Genomic DNA, 25,343 nt, shown 5'->3' with positions numbered 1-25,343 from the left:
GACCCCTCTCCTCTATTCGAAGTTGCGTGCTGACAGCACATCCCCACGAATGCAACCCGAGATCTCTGCTGCAATTGATCTTTGCATGTTCAACGAATCAACGCTCACGGTGAATCAGCAACACACTTCGCAATTCAATTGTTCTTCTTCTGAAGAAATTCAGAAACTTGGATTCTATAATGCTCTTCACAACTTCAGAATGTCACAATATATTTGCAGCCAATTAGGTCTTTTTGAAGGGTAGTGAGGGTGGTAATGTGGATGTCAAATTGTGCACAGCAAGCTCCCACAAACAAGGGTGGGGTAATGACCGGATAATCTGCTTTAAGCGTTGGTTGAGGGATAGACACTGGATAAAACTCCCCTGTTCTCCTTTGAAAGAGTACCAGGAAATCTTCCATGTTCAACAACAATGTTTACATACATATTATATATAAAATAACACCTTTCATGTAATAAAACATCACGAGAGACTTCACAAAAACAAAATTAGACATTGAGCCATTTAAAAACATATTGGGTGCGATTGGGCTGTATTCCACCCGGAAGGCACCTCGGCACAGCCAGTAGATGCCAGGAGATCCCTCTTCCGGGATCTACCCAGCTCACCATACCTCGTGAGATCTAACACGATCTTGCGAGACGTCGTAATCTGGAACCTCATTGTGGACGGGGTTTTGCATATTTGGATATGAGAGCGAGTCAGCTAGTCTCTCTCTAATATGCAGTTCCCTGAGGTACCCAAGGTGTTGGGATCTGACCTTCTCAGTTGGAGACCTCGAGCGAATGCCGTTCAGTGCTGGTCTCCACAAGCAAGGACCAGATGGAACAACACTCATGGTGGGATCTCCCAGGGGATCGGAGGCCCCCAGGTGTTTGCCCTCTGGGCAGTGTGGTACCCTGGCACTGGCAACCTGGCACTGCCAGGAACAGCCACCTGGGTGCCACCCTGACACTGCCCACAGGGGCACTACCAGGGTGCCAGGATGGCAGTTGCTGACATTTTACCCGTGCCGGCGATTGGACCCAGGCACACGTGGGGTGTGGGATGTTGCCTGAGGACCCCCTTATGGGTACGTTGGGGCTTTGAGGGGGTTAGCGGTCGTGTTGGGGGAGGGTGGAGAGATTTCAAAATGCAGTCCCAATCTATCCCTACACAGAGGAGGTCAGACGAGTGGAGTTCCTCAGCGCAGAAAACAGCTGGAGTTCCCAGCTGGAGTTCCCAGCTGAGACACCGAATCGAGCCAGAGTTCTGATAGATAACGTGGTGTCTCACAGCGCTGCAAGCACCGGAAAACACCCAGCTAAACACGTTCGTCCCGGGACTCTGTTTCAATTCGGTGAGATGGTATCCATTCGGTCAGATGGCCAAAGGCTTTGTCAACACATTAGGTTTGAAGCAGAGAGGCCATGAGATGGAGAGGTTGAAGTGAGGGAATTCAGGGCTGAGGGCTCAGGCATGGCCATCAATGGGGGAATGATTAAATCTGGGGAAAGCCAAGAGGCCAAAAGGAAAGGAGCACAGGGATCTCCGAAGGTTGTGAGATTGGAGGAGCTTGCAGAGGAAGTTGGCGGGGGGGGGGGGGGGGGGGGGGGGGAGCGTTGGAAGGATTTGAAAAGAAGATGAGAATTTTAAAATCAGAACATTGCTTAACTGGGATTCAGAGTAAGTCACTGAGCACAGGGCTGATAGGGGAAGAGGAGCAGGTGCAAGATGAGACTTGAGGGGCAGAGTTTTGATGACCTGTGGTCAGAGTCCACCTTGGGTTCAAAGATGGCACCATGGGTTGTGAGCAACTGAATCTCATCTCAGGCAGTTGCCAGGGAGGGGGGTGGTGTTGGTAGTTAGGAAAACAAGTTTGGAATGGGGACCAAAAATTGGCTTTGGTTTTTCCAATGCTTAAATAGAAATAATATCTGCTAATTCATCACTGAGTGTCAGAGAGCCTTCCTGATAATTCACTGGAGGAGTCAGGCAAGGTGGAACTGCATATTGAAAGCATACATTGAAAGCATACCAGGGGCTGGTTTAGCTCACTGGGCTAAATCGCTGGCTTTTAAAACAGACCAAGCAGGCCACCAGCACGGTTCGATTCTCGTACCAGCCTCCCCGGACAGGCGCCGGAATGTGGCGACTAGGGGCTTTTCACAGTAACTTCATTGAAGCCTACTCGTGACAATAAGCGATTTTCTTTTCATTTTCACATGTGAATACTGACACTGCTTTTGGGTGATGCGAATGAGAGATATACGGGGACCCAGGATAGGTCTTTGGGGTCAGCAGGGGTAACAGTGCAAGAGTGGGGAGAGGAAATAGATACAAGTAGAGAGATAGGCATTGAACCAAGTGAGAACAGTCCCACCCAGATAGACAATAGTGGCGAGGCATTGGACATTCAGTCCCATTCCACTGCCTACCCCTGTCGAACCAAAAATGTATTGTCCTCATGAACCTGTCCAATTCCCTTTCAAAATCATTGAACTGCCTCCACCATCCTCGTTGGCAGCAAGTTCCAGGTTGTAACCATTCACATTGTAATAATAAATAACAGCTTTGACAAAGGGTCATCTGGACTCGAAACGTTCGCTCTTTTCTCTCCCCACAGATGCTGCCGGACCTGCTGAGATTTTCCAGCATTTTCTCTTTGGTTTCACTATGTAACAATGTTCTTCCTCACAACCCTGCCCCGGCAGCTCTTACCCAAAACCTGAAATCCGTGCCCTGACTTTCTGCACTAAAGGGAACAGATTTACTTTGTCCATCTTATCTAAACCTGTCATCACCTTGCACGGGCTGGATCAGATTTCCCGCAATCTCGTTTGCTCCAAGTAGAACAGCCTCTCCAGCCCAACTTCTCAGTTAGAACCCCTCCACCCCTGGAAGCATTCTGGAGAATCTCCTCTGCACCCTCTCGAGGATACTTGTCAAGTGTGGTGACCAGAACATAGAACATGAAAATGAAAATCGCTTATTGTCACAAGTAGGCTTCAAATGAAGTTACTGTGAAAAGCCCCTAGTCGCCACATTCCGGCGCCTGTTCGGGGAGGCTGTTACGGGAATTGAACCGTGCTGCTGGCCTGCCTTGGTCTGCTTTTAAAGCCAGCGATTTAGCCCAGTGAGCTAAACAGCCCCTGATAAACATAGAATATTACGGCGCAGTACAGGCCCTTCGGCCCTCAATGTTGCGCCGTCCTGTGAAACCCCTCTAAAGTCTCTCTACACTATTCCCTTATCGTCCATATGCCTATCCAATGACCATTTGAATGCGTTTAGTGTTGGCGAGTCCACTACTGTTGCAGGCAGGGCATTCCACACCTTTACTACTCTCTGAGTAAAGAACCTACCTCTGACATCTGTCCTGTATCTATCTCCCCTCAATTTAAAGCTATGTCCCCTCGTGCTGGACTTCACCATCTGAGGAAAAAGGCTCTCAATGTCCACCATATCTAATCCTCTGATCATCTTGTATGCCTCAATTAAGTCACCTCTTAACCTTTTTCTCTCTAACGAAAACAGCCTCAAGTCCCTCAGCCTTTCCTCGTAACATCTTCCCTCCATACCAGGCCCACAATACTCCAGTTGTGGTGTAAAGGAGCTTTCTAGAGGTTAAGCATTACTCTCATGTTTTTGTGCTCAATGCCTTTATATACGAACCCCAGGATCTCGAAGAGATTTGCTAACCATTCTCTCAATATGTCCTGCCACCTTCAAATTGATGTGCTGGAATCCCCAGGTCCCATTAACCCTCTCCCTATCCCTTCTTCCTCATACTTTTTGCTAACCTATCCGTGTCCGCTTGCTCTCGATTAGACTCACCCTCACTGACTGTCACTCCTCCGAGTTTGGTATCATTGTTTTTGAAATTTTACTCTGCATCCCAAAACCCCAATCCATTTCCAGATGGAGAGAAGAGTGGCCGGGTTACAGTACCCGAGGTTGGGTGAGGAGGATAGAGAAGGGTTGCAGGGGCCAGTGGGGGAGCAGGAGGTGAAGGAGGTGATCGGGAGGTTGCTGCCAGGGAAGGCGGGGGGGGGGGGGGGGGGGGGGGATAGGTTCCCAATGGAACACTATACTCAGTTGAAAATGAAAAAAATGAAAATCGCTTATAGTCACAAGTAGGCTTCAAATGAAGTTACTGTAAAAAGCCCCTAGTCGCCACATTCCGGCGCCTGTTCGGGAAGGCTGGTATGGGAATTTTCAGGATAAGTTGGCGCCACTGATGGTGGGAATGTTTGAGGATGCGATAGATAGGGAAGTCTTGCCAAAGACGATGGGGCTGGCTTTGATTTCCCTGCTGTTAAAGAGGGTTAAGGACCCGGTGGAGTGTGGGTCGTGCAGGCCCAGATCCCTATTGAATGTAGATGCCAAGATATTGGCAAAGGTTACGGGGGCAAGGCTGGAGGGGTCTCTCCTGAAGGTGATAGGAGAGGACCAGACAGAGTTCGTAAAGGGAAGGCAGCTGTTTATGAATGTTAGGAGGATGCTGAATGTGATCCTGTCTCCAACGGAAGGAAAGGAGGCGGAAGTGGTGGTGGCACTGGATGCAGAGAAGGCATCTGATTGGGTAGAGTGGGGTTATTTATTTGAAAGATTTGGAATTGGGCCGAGGTTTGTGGCGTGCGTACGGCTGTTGTACAAGGAGTCAATAACGGGTGTTCGCATTAATAATATGAACTCGGGGTACTTTTCTCTGCACTGGGGTATGAGGCAGGGATGCCCTGTGTCCTCCTCTGTTGTTTGCACTGGCTATAGAGCCCTTGGCCATTGCGCTAAGGAGTTCGGGGTTGTGGATTGGGATAGTGACTGGGGGGAGCATAGGGTATCCTTACGTGCTGATGACCTGTTATTGTACATCTCGGAACCGTAGGGAGTATAATGGGGCTGCTCCAAAGATTTGGGATGTTCTCGGGTTATAAACTGAACCGAGGCAAGAGATCTCCCAGCCGGGAGTGGGGGGGGGGTGAAGGCCAATTTGGCAAGGTGGGACATCCTCCCTCTGTCATTGCTGGGCCGGGTTCAGACGGTTAGAATGAATGTGTTACCGCGATTTTTGTTCCTATTCCAGTGCCTGTCGTTTCTTTTTACTGAAATCCATCTTCGGTGGGGCCGGGGGGGGGGGGGGGGGGGGGGGGACAAATTGATCTCTTCATTTATTTGCGGCGGGGGGAAGGTGGCCAGGATTAGGAGGGCGGTCTTGCAGAGAGACGTCAGGTGGGGGGGGGGGGGGGGGGGGGGGGAGGCGAGGCCGCCCAAACTTACAGTACTATTAGTGGGCGGCGAATGTAGAGAAGGTGCGGGGCTGGGCTAAGGAGAGGAAGACCCAATGGGTTACACTGGAGGAGGGCTAGTGAAGAGGGTCGGGATTGTGGGCGCTGGTCACAGCGTCACTCCGACGGCACCGGGTAAGTATTCAATGAGTCCGGTGGTGGTGGCCATGTTGATGATCTGGAGACAGTTTAGGCAATATTTTACACTGGGGGCCGGGTCAGGGGAGATGCCGATTAGGGGGAATCGTGGGTTTGAGCCGGGGAGGATGGATGCAATGTTTCGGAGATGGGATGAGAGCGGGATCCAGGGAATGAAGGATTTGTTTGTTGGGGGAAAATTCGCGAGCTTGAAAGAGCTGGGAGAGAGGTTGGCCCGGGGTAAGGGTTCAGATACCTGCATGTTCGGCATATTTCAAGGAAGGGATTCCTGACTCTTCCGATAGCATCGGTCTCCTCGTTGCTGGGTGCTGTGAAGTCTGGGGGGGGGGGGGGGGGGGTGAGGGGGGGAGGGGGGAGGCGGGTGCGGTGTGGCGGTGAAGGGGTTGTATCAGTGATTTATGGGAGAATCCTGGAGGAGAATAGAGGGTCTATGAAGGGGATTAATGTGAAGTGGTGGGGGAGCTGGGGAGGGGGGGGGGGGGGGGGAGCGCGATGGAAGAGGGACTGTGGTGTGAGGTGCTGCGGAGGGTAAATGCCTCAAACTCGTGTGCGAGGCTGGTGCTGACACAGTTGAAGGTCGTGTATAGGGTGCACCTTACAGAAGACCACCCTCCTAATCCTTCCTGAAGCTGGAAAGCTATTCGCACAATCTCAGGGGTCTTACACACGGATACGGAGCCTGGTCTCCAAGATGCCACTTTCTGGGGGTCGGACCGGTCCAAGTTGCAGGTGTGTGCGGGGGCAGATGTTTTAGCCTTCACCTCACTGATCGCTCGTAGGCAGGTCCTGTTGGGGTGGAGGTCCGTTTCTCCTCCCTGTGCCTCGGCATGGGGGGGGGGGGGGGGGGGGGGGGGGTTGGGGGGGGGGGGTGCCTGCTACTGTTTCTGACCTTGGAGAAGGTGAAGTTTGAGTTGAGGGGGGGGTGAAGGAGGGGTTCTCCAATTCTTGGGGTTTGTTTATTGTGCACTTTTGGGAGTTGGTTGCCGTTGAGTGCTAGAGGGAAGGGAGGGGGCGAGGGAGGGGAGGGGGAGTTGCTTTCTTTCCTGGTCTATGATTCTGTGTTTTGTGTTTTATTTTGTTGGGAAAAATTATGAAAATATGGTGAAAACATTTTTTTCCCAAAAATACTGTGGTCACAAGAGCAGGTCAGAGGCTGGGAATCCTATGGCGAATAACCCACCTCCTGGTCCCCCAAAGCCTGAACACCATCTACAAGGCACAAGTCAGGAGTGTGATGGTATACTCTCCACTTGCCTGGAGGAATGCAACTCCAACAACACTAAAGGAGCTCAACACAATCCAGGGCAAAGCAGCCCATTTGATTGGACCCCATATACAGACCGAAGCTTCTTCGACAGCACCTTCCAAGCTCACATCTTGGACTGCCTAGAAATACAAGGGCAATCGATGTATGGGAAGATGACAAACTGCACCTTCTGCCTTCAGTTTTGATTAGGGTCAATTTGGCCTGTGTGGCACTGGTGACAATTAGCTACTCAATTTAACAGAGATAGTGGCCAAGCTTTTCTTGTTGAACTCAGAGCTCCCCGGGTTGCTGAAACTAACTGGGTTTTGTGATGTTTTTCAGGCAGAATAGATAAAGAACCCCCTCTTTAACAGCACTGTAGGTGTACCTACACCACAGCGACTGCAGTGGTTCAAGAAAGTGCCTGACCACCACCTCCTCAAGGGCAATAAATGCTGACCTTGCATCGATACCCTTGTAAAGAATATTTTTTAAAATGAAGGTAATCAGTTGAGCTTAAAATGTGGCTCATATTCACATGCTGGAAGCAACATCTCTTCCGAGGCAGGGATACATCCTCTGCAAACACAGATACACAGAACATACAGTGCAGAAGGAGACCATTCAGCCCATCAAGTCTGCACTGACCGACTTAAGACCTCACTTCTACCCTATCCCCAATAACCCCCCTCCTAACATTTATGGACACTAAGGGGCAATTTAGCATGGCCAATCCACCTAACCTGCACATCTTTGGACTGTGGGAGGAAACCAGAGCACCCGGAGGAAACCCACGCACAGACGGGGAGAATGTGCAGACTTCACACAGACAGTGACCCAGCGGGGAATCGAACCTGGGACTCTAGTGCTGTGAAACCACAGTGCTAGCCATGTGTGCTACCGTGCTACCCAAGTGAAAGGAATCTGTTCAAGCCTTGTGCTTTTTTGAACTCCCCGGGAGCTTGCGAAGCCTATAGTTTCACATTTCCTTCTCTATGGCAATGCATCTGTTAATCAGAGTCAACTTGCCAGCTAATCAGCTTCCTTGTCTCCTGTAGTATAAGTTGACGAGACAGTTTGAAATTAGACATTTTTACGATTGTCCTGATTAGTAGAAGACAACAAGCTTCTGTAAAATGTGTCTCTTTTCAGCAATACCTTATAAGTACGAGTTATGTGAAGGATGAGATCAGTCCACTTCCGGCTGTTATTTGTGACTATTGGTTTGCAATTATTGGTTTAGGTTATGCAGAGCAGGCAGACAGTTGTGAATCTTCAATGTGGTCAAAGACAGCAAAGGGTGGGTACATTGAAAGAGAATTGAGTCAGGCCAGAAGCAAGAGGTACAGCAGTGCCTCACCCTGTCAGAAAGCTGGCACTGCAATGCAAATCAGTTTACAAAAAACAGCAGGTGGCCGGGAATAAATTTTTTTTGATAAATTTTTTAAATTGTGTTTTTGAACAAAGTATATTTACAGTTATGTACACAGAATAACATTTCTATACATAGAAGAGAAGAAAACTAAAGAAAAAAAACTGGTACGATATCGTGCACTAGCTCACAACAGCAACTCTGTACAGTTAGCAATATTATTTTAAACGCATAAGTAGGCACCTGTTTGTAGGAGGGGGAAACTGGGGAGGTACATATACATTTGGGTGCCGGAGAAACAATTACATTGGTTATGTCCAATATAGAGAAAGCAATACGAGAATGGATCTGGTGTTGGTGTTGTTACTTGCTTCTCCCGTACGGTTCTCGCTGCCGTTGTCGTCTTGCGTCCACCTCCGCTTTTGGGTGGCCGGGAATTATAACCAGGTATCATAACTCCATGTTGGCCATGGTGTTACTGAAGAATTCAAAGTGTGATGCAGATGTGACAATATCATAATGTGGAGATGCCGGCATTGGACTGGGGTGGGCACAACAAGATGTCTTACCACACCAGGTTAAAAGTCCAACAGGTTGTTTGGAATCACTAGTTTTCAGAGCACAGCTCCTTCATCAGGCGACTCACTGATGAAGGACCTACGCTCCGAAAGCTAGCGATTCCAAATAAACCTGTTGGACTTTAACCTGGTGTTGTAAGACTTCTTACTGTGACAATAATCATGGCAGAGAGAAATGAAGTGTGACAACAGCAAGTGTGGATAGTCACAAGAATTGTGCTGTATGTTTACCAAAACAAATGCATTCATTTAGAACCTTTCATGGCCTTAAGTCATCCAAAAGCACTTTACAGCCAATAACTGTTTTTTAAAGTGGAGAGTAACGTTGCAATGCAGCAGCAAATTGGCACACAAAATGCTCCTACAAACAGCAATGTAATAATAAACAGATAATCTGTTTATCATGATGTCGCCTACCAATAAAAAAAATTCAATGCAGAAAAATCTAAAGCGATACTTTTGGCAGGAATAAAGAGTAGAATTGAAAAGGGGGGCACAGGGCAGAGAGACTTGGCAGATTATGTCTACTGCCTGAGAGTGTAGTGTGGGCAGATTCAATCATAGATTTCAAAAGGGAATTGGATAAGCGTCTGGATAGAAAATAACTTCAGGCCGACAAGAAAAGAGTGGCTGAGGGATACTAGCTCAATTGGTCTGGCAGAGAACTGGCACAGATATGATGGGCCAAATGGCCTCTTTCTGTGCTGTAAATGTTCTGTGGGTGGGAATGGCTAATCCTGGACATGGCCACATAATGACATGTGAAATATTGATGCATTCTGTATTCCTTCCTGAAGCTGCTTTGATGATATAATATCGGGCAAAGTTTGTAACATTAAGCAACCACAGGAAGAACCTGCTCAGGGTAAACAATCAATGATTGAGCATAGGAATGCAAAGTCTAAATGATCGAGCTGCTTCACTGTCAAAAGGGGTGATCGATGGGACAAGCTGAGATGGGAAAACTGGATCAGGACTGTTTACAAATTAGAAATGATTTTAGAACTGCTTCTTTTGAGTTATGGCCAGTAGGTTGCAGTGACCAACACAGACTTTGAACATGTCGGAGAGTGTATTCAGTTTCTTCCAATCAATTTATGAGTAAATAATATTATCTCTTTCATTAAGAAAGAACGTGTGCTTACATAAATGTACACACTCGCTTATCTCCTGGGGAGATCTCAAATTGCTTACCTTTTGCAGCAAAGCAATAACTTGTGTGAGTATAACACTTTTAATAAAGTATCTCAGGGTGTTTTAAGGGGGGATTGATAAAGTTGGACATGGGGCCACAGAGAGCAGGTCAAAGGGTTTCAAGGAGCAGCTTAAAGGCTGAGAGATGCAACGGGATAATAATAATCTTTATTGTTACCAGTAGGCTTACATTAACACTGCAATTAAGTTACTGTGAAAATCCACATTCCCGCACCTGTTCAGGAAAGAGTTATCGCAAGGAATTGAAGGGGCGAGGGCCCAGACAGGTCGAAGGCACAGCGCCACCAATAGCTAGTGATTACAATCAGGGATGTCCAAGCGATGTCGAGTCCAAAGATGTGCGGGTTAGGTGGATTGGCCATGCTAAATTGCCCGTAGTGTAAGGTTAATGGGGGGATTGTTGGGTTACGGGTATACGGGTTACGTGGGTTTAAGTAGGGTGATCATTGCTCGGCACAACATCGAGGGCCGAAGGGCCTGTTCTGTGCTGTACTGTTCTATGTTCTATGTTCTAAATTGGAGCAGTGTGGAGATATTGGAGGCTTGGTAGATTGGATGAAGTTACAGTGATAAGAGGAGGATGAGGCCATGGATTTAGATTTGGGTTTATTGTCACGGGTACCGAGGCACAGTGAAAAGTATTGTTCTGTCTTCAGTCCAGGCACATAGTCCCATACATGAAAAAAAAACATAGGACTGAGGATAGATGCAATAGGAAGGATTTAAAAACAGGGAAATCAGGGAATATTGCTCAGTGAGCACAGGGCTGTTTAGTGAACAAGGATTTAGTTTGAGTTAGGATGCGGGCAGTAGAGTTTTAGTTGAGCGGAAGTTTATGGTGGGTGGGAGATTGGAGGCCCACAAGGCGGGTGGCTCTGTGTCCAGTCTGGAGGTGACAAAGGAGTGGGTGAGACATTCACACATTGTTACCTATGGAAACACAGCAGCCGGTTGGGACACACATGTCTGAGCAAGAGCAGAAATGTGGCTACTACGTTCCTAATGCTGTTTATTGAGAGAGGCAGAGAATGTCTAACTCTTTCTTGAATCGCGGAATTAGCGTTTTATCTGAAAGAGGAACATTCAATAATGCAGCACTGCGCTTCAGTGTCAACATATATTATGTCCTTAAATCGATAGTAGGTTTTGGATTTATGTCCTCCTGACTCAGAGCTATCGGCGGAGCCAAATAGCCACTTCCATGGAACTGAATTATTCTGCTGCTCTTTGAAAATCAAAACTCTCTGAATGGCGCATTGAGCAGAGAAGCTCCAGATACAACTCAACGTCAGGAAGCTTCAAACTGCCCAGTTCTCCATTTTAGTGATCGGAGAGTGAGCGTGGGGTCGAATCCCGGCAGCAGAGAGGGGCAGGCAATCATTCAACTGGGGCAAATTGTCAGGCTTCCCCCCCCCCCCCCTTCAATTCTTGCAATTCGCAAACACCATCAGCGCTGATTCCTGTAAAATGACACACAAAGAGTCTAAAATAATTGAAGCATTAATAAAACTCAGCCCAAATATTAGGGGTTGGGTGTTAAACTAGGAAGAAGTTTTCACTAAAGAAAACCCCCAAAAGAGCGTCCTCATTGCGGTAGCAGGCAGCATTAATTATTCAGAGCTGCAAAGTGGGAGAACAATAATGTTTCCGCTTTAGTGAAGTGGTCAGATCAGCCTGAAAACCTGTCCACAGCGTTAGGCGTCAGTTGATGTGACTTAATGCATTGAGGCAAACTTCAGGCACATTATGTGCAGCTATCATCTTACAAACGTTTCTGGTAATCTGAGAGCATGGATTGCAAATGCCGAGGCTGGAAAATGGTTTCAATGTTGGTTTTCTGAGTAAACACTGCAAGCAATAATGCATCGAAAGTCTAGGAAAGTGCGCGCAAGTTGCCAGATGCACAGTTCCTTAATGAATCATTAATGGCACGGTGGAATAGGCTGTCACTAATGCTCATTAATGATCTCCCCATGCCTAATGCACGGGCTGGATGGATCTAGCCAGTCCCTCTGAGAATACTTTAAATGTGCTCCAAACTTTTTTTTTTCTCTCTCTCTCCCCGAGACTGCCCTCTGAGTTTGCGAGCTGATTGCGAAGCGCAATCGGTCGGTTGGGACCATTTCCTGAGCTTCAGACATGGACTTGGTATTGAGAAGATCTGTTTCGGGTAAGATTTAAACGGTGCTGCAGTCCATTCACCCGTGAAGTTAGCCCGTGGACTGAATTAGGAGGACCGTTCCTCACATTATTCCTCTCGCAAGTCAAGGTTTCAACAAGGAAATATAACCTGTGTTGTTGGGGTGCTGGGGCGGGCTGTGCCTGTTTATTTTGGGGATTTGGGTGAGTCTGTGCAGCTCTGCTGGGAACTCAGCTGCTGGGTTTAGCACAGACAACGCCTTAGCTTTGCTTCTCTTGTTGAACTGGGAACTGTCCAGGGTGCTGGAATGTCTGCCTCGTTCTACTGTGTCCAGGAAGATGACAAACCAGTGATCGCCCCGTTTACCGCAAACCCAGTTTGCAAACATCGTTTTAGAACATTAATGCAATCTCTCTCTCTCTCCCGAAAAAGCACATTGGAGAGTTAACTCCGCCCTTGAACGCTGGCTGTTGCAATGCAAATGCTTTTTTTAATAAAAGGGCATTTTTCGTGTTTGAGCAGAATTTGTTGAAAGTGACATATTGCTGAAGTTCCGTTTGTTCTATGGTTGAGTTTTCAGCGGATTTCACATGTTCAAAGCACAACTTTTTGCCCAATTTTCTTCCCTTTTGTGAAATGCGGGACACATGATTTTGTAAACAGACATTCAGCAGCACCTCCAGAGAGGGAAACTGACTTTCTCTGCAAGGATTCGGGGGCTTCTCGCCGGTGTCCTGAATCAGGCTGGTCAGGGAGTATTGGGCATTGAAGCTGTGCAGTCCGACCCTGCCCGATCCCTACTCCCACTGAGCTAAACATACCCATTCTCCATCTCTGACTCGCAACACAAAGCTGCTGTTTCTGATCTCTATCCACACTCCTCGTTCTGCTTTGTTCTGCCCACCGACACCCCAACTAAAGCCAAATAGCTCAGAACACAATGAAAGTCTGAGTACTACACGGCTCGGTGCTACAATAAGTATATTTATAGTCAGATAGTATTTTGTAAGGAGCTTCCCTTCTGAATGTTTATTATTAATCCATTAGTAACGCCAGCTGATTTTGTGGAAATGTGTGGGGTGTATTGGGGGTTTATGTGTGTGAGTGTGTGATGGGGATGTGTGTAGTGGGAAATGTGGGTGTGTTGGGGGGGGGGGGGAGGTCTGTGGGGGAGGGTATGTGGGTGGGTGGATAGGTGGGTTTGTGTCTGGGTGGGTTTGTGTGTGGGGGCTATGGGGGTGTGTGCTGGGGTTTGTGTGTGATTGGGGGCAGTGGGGTTTGTGGTGTGGGTGGGAATGTTTGTGTGAGTGGGTTTGTGTCTGGGGTGTGTATGGTGGGGTGTGGGTGTATGGTGGGGGTGTGGGTGGGGGTGTGGAGGGAAGTGTGTGGGGGTGTGTGTGATGTGGGGTGGGAATGATTGTGTGGGTGGGTTTGTGTGCGGTGGTTATGGGGTATGTGTTTCGGGGTTTGTGTGTGAGTGGTGTGTGTGTGGGGAGGGGAGGTGTGATGTAGGGATGGGAATGATTGTGTGGGTAGGTTTGTGTGTGGGGGTTATGGGGTATGTGTATCGGGGTTTGTGTGTGAGTGGGGGTGTGTGTGATTGGGGGTGGGAATGATTGTGTGGGTGGGTTTGTGTGTGGGGGTTATGGGGTATGTGTGTTGGAGTTTGTGTGAGAGTGGTGTGTGTGTGTGTGGGGGGGGGTGATGTGGGGATGGGAATGATTGTGTGGGTGGGTTTGTTTGTGGGTGAAGGGTGCATTTTTAATCTTGATAATTTTGACAAGGTCCCGCATGAGAGATTGATCAAAAAGGTAAGAGCCCATGGGATCCAGGGCAATCTGGCAAATTGCTTGGACAATTGGTTTAGTGGCAGATGGTGATGATCAAAGGTTGTCTTTGTGTCTGGAAACCTGTGTCCAGTGGTGTTCCGCAGGGATCGATGCTGAGTCACTTGCTGTGTGTAGTGTACATTAATGATCTGGATGTAAAAGTAGGAGGTATGATCAGTGAGTTCACAGAGGACACAAAAATTGGTGGTGTGGTAAATAACAAAGAAGAAAGCCTTACATTTCAGGACAATGTAGGTGGGCTGGTCACATGGACAGAACAGTGGCAAATGGAATTTAACCCTGAAAAGTATAAGGTGATGAATTTCAGAGGACGAACAAGGCAAGGGAATACACAATGGACGGTAGGATTCCAGGAAGCACAGAGGCCCTGAGGGACCTTGGTGTGCATATCCAAAAGCCCCTGAAGGCAGCAGAACAGGTAGATAAGGTGGTTAAGGATACATATGGGATACTTACCTTTATTAACCGAGGTATAGAATATAAGAGCAGAGAGGTTATGAAGGAGCTGTGTAAAACTCTCGCTAGGCCACAGCGAGAGGCTGGTTAGGCTGTGGTTGTGTTCTTTAGAGTGGAGATGGCTGAGGGGGAACCTGATTGAGATGTACAAAATTATGAAGGACATTGATAGGGTAGACAGGAAGAAACGTGTCCTCTTAGTAGCGGGGTCAATACCTATAAGGCACAAAAGATAAGGGGCAGGAGAATTAAAGGGGATTTGAGGAAAATGTTTTCACCCAGAGGGTGTCTGAAAGGGTGGTAGAGGCGGGAACCCACACAACATTTAAGAAGCATTAAGGGGAGCACTTGAAACACCACAGCGCACAAGGCCATGGACCCAGTCCTAGAAAATGAAGATAGGTGCTAGATTGCTGTAACAAACATGATGGGCCAAAGGAGTTTTCTCTGTACTGTAAAACTCTATGGTTCTATAATAACACAGACTGGAACATATTAAAATAAACACTGTTGCATCACTATTTCTGTCAGCCCCGAACTCGCAACACGTAGAAGCTTTACTCTTTTTGAACTGCTGGATAGGCTGCAGGAAAAATATCATCAACTGATTGCTGATTCTTTCTTTTCACACTTGGCCTCCAATCTCTCTTTCACTCTGTCTCTGGCAGCTTATCTCTGATTTCCTTTGCTGTTTGTTCACAGTTTCCATTTTACACACGTTACTTCTCCTCACATTTTCACTGTGTTAGCATCAAGATTTATTACATTTCCTGCTCTTACTTTGGCAAGGCTTAAAAGCTCCACAACTCCCTAATTCCCTCACCTGTCCCCTTATCCTGCAATCTACACATCCCAGTGCGCAGTAATGTCATTTTACAGTCACTAGTTCTTCATTTATCACAACCTCTTAACATTACTGGATTCCAGTAAAGTTGTCATCAATTTCAAAAAAAGTCTCCATAAAGCACATTGGGACCCATGAAAATTATAGAATTTTTATAGAATTTACAGTGCAGAAGGGGGCCATTTGGCCCATGGAGTCTGCACCAGTCCTTGGAAAGAGCACCCTACCTAAGCCCACGCCTCCACCCTATCCTTGTAACCCAGTAACCTCACCCAACCTTTGAACACTAAGGGGCAATTTAGCATGGCCAATCCAACTAACCTGCGCATCTTTGGACTGTGGGTGGAAACCGGAGCACCCGGAGGAAACCCACGCAGACACTGGGAAAACAGGCAGACTCTGCACAGACAGTGACCTGAGTCGGGGATCGCACCTGGGACCCTGGCGCTGTGAAGCAACAGTGCCAACCACTGTGTTGCCGTGCCGCCCCGGGATTGAGAAATTATCTGAGAGTATATCAGACCGCAAGAACGAGATCAGAATTAGAAAGTTATTGCTTTGGATGGTTCATAGCCGACTAATTTTGTTCCGATCAGCCTATCTCTCTAGTGCCATTCAAGTCCATTGCCCTGTTTAGTTATCATAGCTGCCATTCTGGGTGAACAAAGATGCACACATGGAACTGTGAGCAACAGGTCTGTGAGTGGATCGAAGCTAGGATTTAACCACAATCTCTTACTTTCCAAATTACGGCGGATGCTGGAAATCTGAAATAAAATCAAAAAATGCTGGATATGCTCAGCAGGTCTGGCAGCGTCTGTGGAGAGAGAAACACAGTTAATGTTTTGTGTCCACAATACCCTTCTACAGACTAGTTCTGTACAGTTCTTCTACAGAACTGTCGAACAGTCATTTTCAAACTCAAGGTCCCCACCCGTGGATGGATCGCTTGTGGCTGCCGGGAGGGTCATGGAGCGATCAGTCACGGCATTCCTGAACGTGGGAAGGAGTGCCCAATGGCTGCAAATGGCTTTCAGGAATGCTGGCAGCCCGGGAATGCGTGCCCCTTCAGCTGGATCTAGCAGTGTACAGGCCCGGAGCCCAGCGGCACAGAGTGCCTACTCCTGACGCCAGCGCATTGCCCCAGGATCAGATTTCTTTAAATCAATGGAGTCTCCCGACCAGAAGCAGTGGCAGGGAGCATGTCACATGCCCTGCACACTGACGTCACGTGTACTGGGCGTAAAATCATATCGGAGAGATTCCTCCATTTTGTAGCTGCCTGCGAGCAAGCAACAGGACTGTGTGAAGAACTGAAGATGGATTGTTTTGTAATAAGGAAGACAGGGCCAGAGACACAAACAGGTCAGGATCTCACAATTGAATATGCTGGAGAAAGCTTCTCAGGAGAGTCCATGGCAGGACAAAGCAGTGCTGGTATAGGCTTCACCAGAGCTCCAGGGCCTCTGGTGAACAACCCGTTAAGAAGAAACTGAAATCAGGAACAAAGTATAAAGATGATTTCTTGAGGTATGGATTTGTTAATTTTGCCAATGCAAATCAGGATGCAAAGCCCATTTGTGTTATCTGCAGGGAAGTACTGGCAAATGAAAGATTAAAACCCTCAAAACTTCAAAGGCATTTGAAGAATTAGCATAGCCAGTTTGAGAACAAACCTCTTGATTGTTTTCAAAGGATGCAGCGAGAGCTTAAATCGTCAGCTGAAGTCTTTAGCAAAAATGTAACATTGAATGACAAAGCATGTGAGATCGTGAGAACCAAGAAGGCTCACCTGTCGCATTAAAGATAAGCAATAATTGTGTGTCACGAAGGTTGGCCGGCGTGGGTCGAGAAGGTTGGCCGTTTGGTAAAAGTGGGTCCTGGGAAAACGTTTAAAAAACACTGATAGGGCAACACGGTGGCACAGTGGTTAGCATTGCTGCCTACGGCGCTGGGGACCCGGGTTCGAATCCCGGCCCTGGGTCACTATCCGTATGGAGTTTGCACGTTCTCCCCATGTTTGCATGGGTTTCACCCCCACAGCCCAAAGATTTGCAAGTTAGGTGGATTGGCCACGCTAAATTGCCCCTTAATTGGAAAAAATAATTGGGTATTCTAAATTTATAAAAAAAACACTGATGTAGAAGAATCATACGGAATCAAAATGTTTTATTTCTTACTTTAATGTTTTGATACACTTTTCTGTTCTCCAGATTAAATAACAAAACAGGCGTGCAAAATTGAGCAGCTAAATAATTTCCTACTACTCATTTGCACTTCTGAATTCTTACAATAAAAACTGAGCGATTATTGTGCACCTCTAAAGGTAATTCAGTTCTTAGCAATGCAAGTTTCAGTGCAACTGAATTCATTTCAATAAGGACAGCCTGTTAAATTCTCGGCGGTGAAAGAAATTGGCCAACGTGTGGTGTTGAAATTCAAAAACCTTTAGAGCAGTAACATTCATCGCCAACATACTTTGTGTAGGCAGTGTTTTTTAAAATATTTGAATCCGCACCTTTTTTATATTTCCTGAACAAGATGTAATGTTTCCATGAGTTCTCTTTTAGTGAACTCTCAATCTGGCTGCGATTGTTTGGGTCGGAATAAAATGACAAATTAAAGTGCAGGGATGCACAGCGGGTTACCATTTCAGATGCGAACTGGTAACTTGTCTTTTTGGATTTAAGGTGTATTTCCAGCATTTTCTCACTGACATTCAGATTTCCAGCTTTCCTGACGTCTCCTTTAATCTCCACGCAGTTGACCGAAATCTCATGTCAGGATTTCACATGACAGATGTTGCCATTTCCCAATTTAATTTGTCCACTCTGTGACTCCATTTCCAATACTTTGGAGACTTTCTATCCTTCAGAATTCCTTCTCCAAATGGCTCCACCTCCCTCTCATGTTTTAGAACTTCTGCTAAGACACAGCTCTTTGACCAACCCCCTAATTCTCCTCCCTTGGATCCCAATCTGCTGTTGCCTGATTATAATAATAATAATCTTTATTAGAGTCACAAGTAGGCTTACATTAACAGTGCAGTGAAGTTACTGTGAAAAGCCCCTAGTCACCACACTCTGGCGCCTGTTCGTGTACACTGAGGGAGAATTCAGAATGTCCAAATTACCTAGCAGCACGTCTTTCGGGACTTGTGAGAGGAAACCGGAGCTCCCGGAGGAAACTCACGCAGACACAGGGGGAAAGTGCAGACTCCGCACAGACAGTGACCCAAGCCGGGAATTGAACCCGAGTCCCTGGCTTATGATAGGTTCACAAAGTGCGATACAAGTTCAGGGGACGGGGGAAAGGATTTGCCTGTTCCCTGGAGGGGACAGCAGTGAAGTGGAAATGATTGGAGCGTGCATTCAGAGACAGATTTTTGATCTACAAGGGGAGTCGACAGTTATTGGGGTGCAGGCAGCAAGGTCGAGTTCAGGCCATAATTCGATCATCCATGATCGTATTGAATAGTGAAGGATGCTCGCTGGACCGATTATCCTACTCCTGCACATGTTGCTTATGATCTTGGGGTTGACAGTGATGCAATGGTAATGTCACTAGGCTGGTAATCTGGCCGTCCAGGTTAATGCTGGGATCAAGGGTTCAAATCTCACCATGGTAGCTGCTGCTGGAACTTAAACAAAATTAAATAAATCTGGAATTGAAAGCCCGTCTTGGTAATAGTGATCATGAAATTACCGTTGGTAGTCATAAATTTTCACCCGATTCGCTAATATCCCTCCAGAAAGGAAATCTGCTGTCCGAATCTGGTCTGGGCTACATGTGACTCCAGACCCACAGCAACGTGGTTGACTCTTAGCTGGCCACTGAATAAGGATGGGGCAGCAAGAGCTGCCCTTGCCAGCATCACATGAAATAATGAAAAATGTGCGGCGCGATTCTCCGTTAGCCAACGCCAAAATCAGGAAATGCGATTGGGCGGAGAATAGCTACCGACGCCAAAATTGCGACAGGCGCCGATTCAACACCAAATTAAGATTCTCCGTCAACTTGCAAATGGCATCAATGCATTCCACTCCGCACGAACAGTAAGCACCGTTTGAAAATCATTAGCGGGCCTGACCCGGTATTCTCCGGGGCCCCGCCATTCTCCGCTTCCAATGGGCTGGGTTCACTTAGAACACGGTTCACTTGTGTTTCTAAAAATCAGGAAACCGGCGTGGCGGCTGTTGAGAGAGAGAGAGAGAGAGAGGGGGTGGTACAGAAAGTGTCCAAAATCGCCATAGTTTGCTGACAGTTGTGCCGCTGGCCGGGGGGCTTCTGATAGGGTTGGGGGGAGTAGCGGGGGGTGACCAGGAGGTGGGCTGTGGGGTCAAGGTGGACAGGTACAGAACACCATTGCAGCAGCCAGCAACGCAGCCATGCAGCTGCGCACACCATTAACAGCCCACTTTGAACTTAGTGCCATGGGTCATATGGATGCCCCCCCCAGGGCATCCCACTGGGTGCCCTCTGACACTAGCCGGCCCAGCAGCTGTATGGGTGCGCTCCAGCACAGCCATTGCCATCTTGTTGGCTGGGATGAGTGTGTGTGGGGAGTGTAATGTGTGTGTGGGGCTGGGATGAGTGTGTGTGGGGAGTGTAATGTGTGTGTGGGGCTGGGATGAGTGTGTGTGGGGAGTGTAATGTGTGTGTGGGGCTGGGATGAGTGTGTGTGTGGAGTGTAATGTGTGTGCGGCTGGGATGTGTGTGTGTGGGGAGTGTAATGTTGGTGTGCGACTGGGATGAGTGTGTGTGGGGAGTGTAATGTGTGTGTGCGGCTGGGATGAGTGTGTGTGGGGAGTGTAATGTGTGTGTGCGGCTGGGATGAGTGTGTGTGGGGGGGGAGTGTAATGTGTGTGTGCGGCTGGGATGAGTGTGTGTGGGGAGTGTAATGTGTGTGTGCGGCTGGGATGAGTGTGTGTGGGGAGTGTAATGTGTGTGTGCGGCTGGGATGAGTGTGTGTGGGGAGTGTAATGTGTGTGTGCGGCTGGGATGAGTGTGTGTGGGGGGGGAGTGTAATGTGTGTGTGCGGCTGGGATGAGTGTGTGTGGGGAGTGTAATGTGTGTGTGCGGCTGGGATGAGTGTGTGTGGGGAGTGTAATGTGTGTGTGCGGCTGGGATGAGTGTGTGTGGGGAGTGTAATGTGTGTGTGCGGCTGGGATGAGTGTGTGTGGGGAGTGTAATGTGTGTGTGGGGCTGGGATGAGTGTGTGTGGGGAGTGTAATGTGTGTGTGCGGCTGGGATGAGTGTGTGTGGGGAGTGTAATGTGTGTGTGGGGCTGGGATGAGTGTGTGTGCGGCTGGGATGAGTGTGTGTGGGGAGTGTAATGTGTGTGTGGGGCTGGGATGAGTGTGTGTGGGGAGTGTAATGTGTGTGTGCGGCTGGGATGAGTGTGTGTGGGGAGTGTAATGTGTGTGTGCGGCTGGGATGAGTGTGTGTGGGGAGTGTAATGTGTGTGTGCGGCTGCAGCTTGTCAGCCTCCTGAGTGTCAATCACAGACCTGGCGAATCCGGCACCGTTTCTCATTTGAATCGATTATGTTCCACGCAGCACTGGTGTTAGCCCCTTAACGGTAGTGGAATCTGTGCAGGTGTGATGCCAATTTCTGTTGTGGAAGTCCACAGATTCTCCATTGGTGTCAACACTTAGTCTCAGAAATGGAGAATGACACCCATGATCTTAAAGAATCAGTATAGGTGCAATCAGCCAAATGAGCTTGTTGCTGCCCTCTGCTGGCAGCAACTGATGTAACAGACAAATCATACTCCACAACTACTATTTGACCTATACAGTTTTTATTTAATCCACTAAGACTTCTTTTTTGAACATTTACAATAAGTTTCAGGAGTCACATCTTGAACAAAAATACTACCGACTAGAGAGATATTGGCTATGCTCGCTCTGGAGGGAATGCACTGTGAGCCTCTGAATTCATCTTGTGAATGCCAATCCCATGGTTATCGCTGTTGAATGTCGGAAATCTCTTCTCTTTTATAATGTTTCAGCTTGTAGTTTACAGTTCTATCATATAAACAATTCGGTAGCCCATGGGCTTTATTCGTTCTTGAGATAGCCTTGTTCTCGCTGTTCCAAAACAAAGTGTTATCAGCAAGATGTCCAGTTGCAAGTCGTCATTCTGCCTATTCCCATCACATTTATTTTGCAGAGGGCTGCAGTTTCCACACACAAATCTGTTGGCCTCTTTTACCATCATGCCTCATGGCCATCTTTCCCATCAAGCCCCTTCTCTTCTGTATGTTTCAAAGGCTCATTAGATTTAAACAAAGTGATAGCAGGAGTAGGGCACTCGGCCCCTTGAACTTCTTCTGCCGTTCAATACCTTCATGACTGATGGGATTGTGGCCTTAACTCCACTTTCATATTCTTCCCCATAACCCTTAACTCCCTTGTAGATCAAAATGTATAACTCAGCCTCGAAAATGTCATAGAGTCATAGAGTTTTACAGCACGAGACCCTTTGGCCCATCGTGTCTACATTGGCCATCAAGCGCCTATATATACTAATCCCATTTTACAACACTTGGTCCATAGCCTTGTCTGCGATGGCATTTCAAGTGCTGATCTAATACTTCTCAAATGTTGGGAGTGATCCCACCTCTACCACCCTTTCACACAGTGGGTTCCAGATTCCAACCACTGTCTAGGTGAAGAGGTTTTTCCTCACTTCCCCTCTATACCTTCGGCCCCTTATCTTAAATCTATGCACCCTGATTATTGATCCCTCTGCTAATGGGAAAGGTTCCTCCCTATCCACCCTGTCTATGTCCCTGATCATTTTATACATCTCAATCAGGTCCCCCCTCAGCCTTCTCTGCTCCAGAGAAAACAACACCAGGCTATCCAGCCTCTCTCTATAGCTGAAACACTCCTGCCCAGGCAACATCCTGGCAAATCTCCTCTGCACCCTCTCGATTCAGTCACTTCCTTCCTATAATGAAGCGACCACATCTCCACACAGCTCCCCAGCTGTGCTTACGTTGCTGGGGGTAAGATGTTAACAGGATAGAAGACTGGTTAGCTAACAGGAAACAGAGTCCTTATAAATGGGTCATTTTCAGGTTGGCAAACTGTAACTAATGGAGTGCCACAGGGGTCAGCCAAGGCTGTGCTTCTCCTCAGTGCAGGACGAGATCATTACAAAATGGCACCCTGATCTCTTGACCATTCTCTCCCCACCCCCCCAACCCCCGCCTGATGTGATCCCCGGATTCCCCAATGCCCGACTCACCTATCGGGGGACTCCTCGAACCTCCTGCACCCTACCACATATCGGCAGGGCATTCCCGGGCCTGATCCCCAGCGCAGAAAAAAATGCCACCCGGGCACCTTGGCACTGCCTCTGCCAACCTGGTTCACGGGGCAGCACTGCCAGGGTGCTCGGCCAGCAGTGTCAAGGTACCCGGGTGGCACCAGCAGTACCAGGGTGCCAGACTGGCCAAAGGCTGACCCCTTCGGGGCCTCTGATCACCGGGAAGACCAGTCCCACCCGCCCACCCCCCCCAATTGCAGTTGTAATCAGCACCCAGCTGGGGTCTCCTTAGGGAGGCCGGTAGATGCCGGATGGCCATTCAATTCAGCGAAGACAGAGCCAAGTGGGTTTCAAAACCCCTGAACTCTTCGAGACTGGATCCCATCCATTGTGGGCAGGGTCCCGATCGAGACGTCTTGCGCGATCTGGTTAGATCTTGCCAGGCAGAATGACAGTGGGGAATCCCAGGGCAGGCCTCTCCGAGGATCTAACAGCTTGTGTCATATCCCGATTCAAGCAGATACAGCCCGTGAATCGCGCCTTTTATCTCTGTAGCCACTTATTTCAGGACCCGAGGAGATTGGCCATCGGGTCATGAGGAATCTGCCAGCCGTTAGTCCCAGTAGTTTTCACAGTACATTTTCCCGAGGGATTGTGACTTTTTTAAGTTCCTCCTCCATTTTCCTTTTTGATTTTCATCTATCTTTGGGATGTTTATTGTTTGTGCAGTGAAGGCTGATACAAAATACCTGTAGCAGTGCTACAAAATCTGCATCCTGCCCAAATATCTCTGAAAAGATACTTCAGGCTATTAAAATGTTCAGCTGAAATAAAAATGTTTAAACAGCACTTTTTTTTCAAGACTTCTTTCCGAAGTGAAATGATAGCTCAATGCTTTTGTGCTGCTTTGTCTGAAACTTGGAATCTGGAATTGAATTTCCATGGCGCTCAGAAGGTTGAAATTGATTAATCTGAGGTCATGTTACGGCGCCAGGGTAAACAAATGGCCGCAATGTTTTTGTAAAACGACCTAAAAGATTAACAGCGTCAATATTACTTTTGTGAAAATTACACAGCGGCTTCAGATGATCTCATATGTGCCGTTCATTGTGGGAATCCAGATGTTTCTGCCCAAGATGTTCCATTCCTTCAATTCTTCCCAATAATAGTCTGGCAGGGTGACATGCAAAATGCATTGAGCTCCATAAGATTTCAGTGTTCACCTCTGATATGGACTGAATTCACCAATAACTATTAAGACATGTCGAATTTGGTGTGAGTATAATTTTAATGGTGTGGTAAGTTTAAATTACTGTCAAACAACCCCTCTGGCACTGAAAATGAACTTTAAGCATAGATTTCCTTCAGATTCGAATTATAGAGTCATGGAGTCGTGTCTGGGGAGATGTTGGCATCACGGCAATTTCAGTGGCGAATGTTTTGAAGATTTGGGTTCAAATCCCATCACGACAGCTGTTAGAATTGAAATTCAGTTAATAAATCTGGAATAGAAAGTTAGTCTCAGTAGTGGTGACCATGAAAGTCTCATCAGTCGTTGTAAAAACCAATCTGGTTCACTAATACGCTTTAGGGAAGGAAATCTGCCGTCCTTACCTGGCCTGGCCTACATGTGACTCCAGGTCCACAGCAATGTGGCTGACTCTTAACTGCCCTATCAAGGGCAATTGGGGATGAATAACAAATGCTGTGAGACCTCCTTCCCTTTAGAGAAAAAAATCCATTTGGCCCATCAGGCTTTGCTACACTTAGGGATGGTGCCAGGGGACTGGAGAATTTCAAATGTTACGCGTTTGTTCAAAAACAGCTGGAAGGATAGCTCCAACCAATACAGGCCAGTCAGTTTAGCATCAATAGTGAACACGCTTCGAGCAACAATTATTCGAAATAGAATTAGTAATCACTTGGAAAAACGTAGGTTGATTAGGAAGAGTCAGCATGGATTTCTAAAGGGTAAATTGTGTTTAACTAATTTAGAGTCATAGAGCGCAGAATATGCATTCGGCCATTTGAGTCTACACCGACAATAACTACCCTTGGCGGAATTCTCCGCTCCCGCGCGGCATCGGGAGGACTGTCGTGAACTCGGCTGAGTTTCACGAGGGCCTCGGAGGCCGCTCCTCGCACCCTATTCGCCCACCCCCCAGGGGGCTAGGAGCGGCGTTCTGTAAATCTCGGCCACCGGGCCTTGACTCATGCGTCAAGGCGGCGCGCCGAGAATGACGCGACGGCGGTGCCTAAGTGACGTCAGCCGCGCATGCGCAGGTTAGCCGGCTCCAACCCGTGCATGCGCGGTTGCCGTCTTCCCCTCTGCTGCCCCACAAGACGTGGCGGCTTGATCTTGCGGGGCGGTGGAGGGGAAAGAGTGCGTCCCTTGGAGACGCCAGCCCAACGATTGGTGGGCACCGATCGCGGGCCAGTCCGCTCCCGAGCACGGCCGTGGTGCTCGCTCTCCTCTTCACCCCACACAAGCCACAAATGAAGCTTTGGCGCCATGTTCACGATGGCAGCGACCAGGTGTGGTTGCCGCCGGCGTGAACAGGTCGGGAACGTCAGGCCGCTCGGCCCATCTGGGCTGGAGAATCGCTGGTCACCGTGAAAAACGGCGAGCGCCGATTCTCCAAGCGGGGGATGGGAGAATCGCGGGGGGTGCCAGGGCAGCGTGTCGTGAGTCGCTCGGCCCTCCCGTGATTCTCCCACCCGGCATGGGGAGCAGAGAATCGGGCCCCCTATTTCCCTCTATATGGAACATGTTGGACCTGAACTTTGCACATGTCGTTTTTGAATGCCATCCACTGTAGATTTTCCCACAAGAAGCTGGGACAGTACGGTGGCACAGTGCTTAGCACTGCTGCCTCATAGCGATAGGGACCTGGGTTCGATTTCCAGTTTGGGTCACTGTCTGTGCGGAGTCTGCA

The 25,343-nt window shown here is 48.1% G+C and overlaps 1 protein-coding gene across 5 annotated transcripts in view; it reads left to right on the top strand.

The window, feature by feature from the left end:
- fgf13a (fibroblast growth factor 13a) overlaps positions 1-25,343 on the top strand; it is a 672,043-nt gene that overhangs the window by 401,529 nt on the left and 245,171 nt on the right. Inside the window, exon 1 of one of the 5 annotated variants that reach the window (XM_038774373.1) lies at positions 11,899-12,008. The exons of the other annotated variants lie outside the window; for them this stretch is intronic. Within the exon in view, the coding sequence (XP_038630301.1) occupies positions 11,978-12,008 (31 nt within the window). The 5' untranslated portion in view covers positions 11,899-11,977. Of the gene's footprint in view, positions 1-11,898; positions 12,009-25,343 lie in introns of those variants that run through there. 5 annotated transcript variants of the gene reach the window in all.

This window comes from Scyliorhinus canicula, chromosome 17 (assembly GCF_902713615.1).
Source record: "Scyliorhinus canicula chromosome 17, sScyCan1.1, whole genome shotgun sequence".
NCBI lineage: Eukaryota > Metazoa > Chordata > Chondrichthyes > Carcharhiniformes > Scyliorhinidae > Scyliorhinus > Scyliorhinus canicula.
Note: the sequence above shows the minus strand (reverse complement) of the source record. Positions and strands in the feature narration are given on the sequence as shown.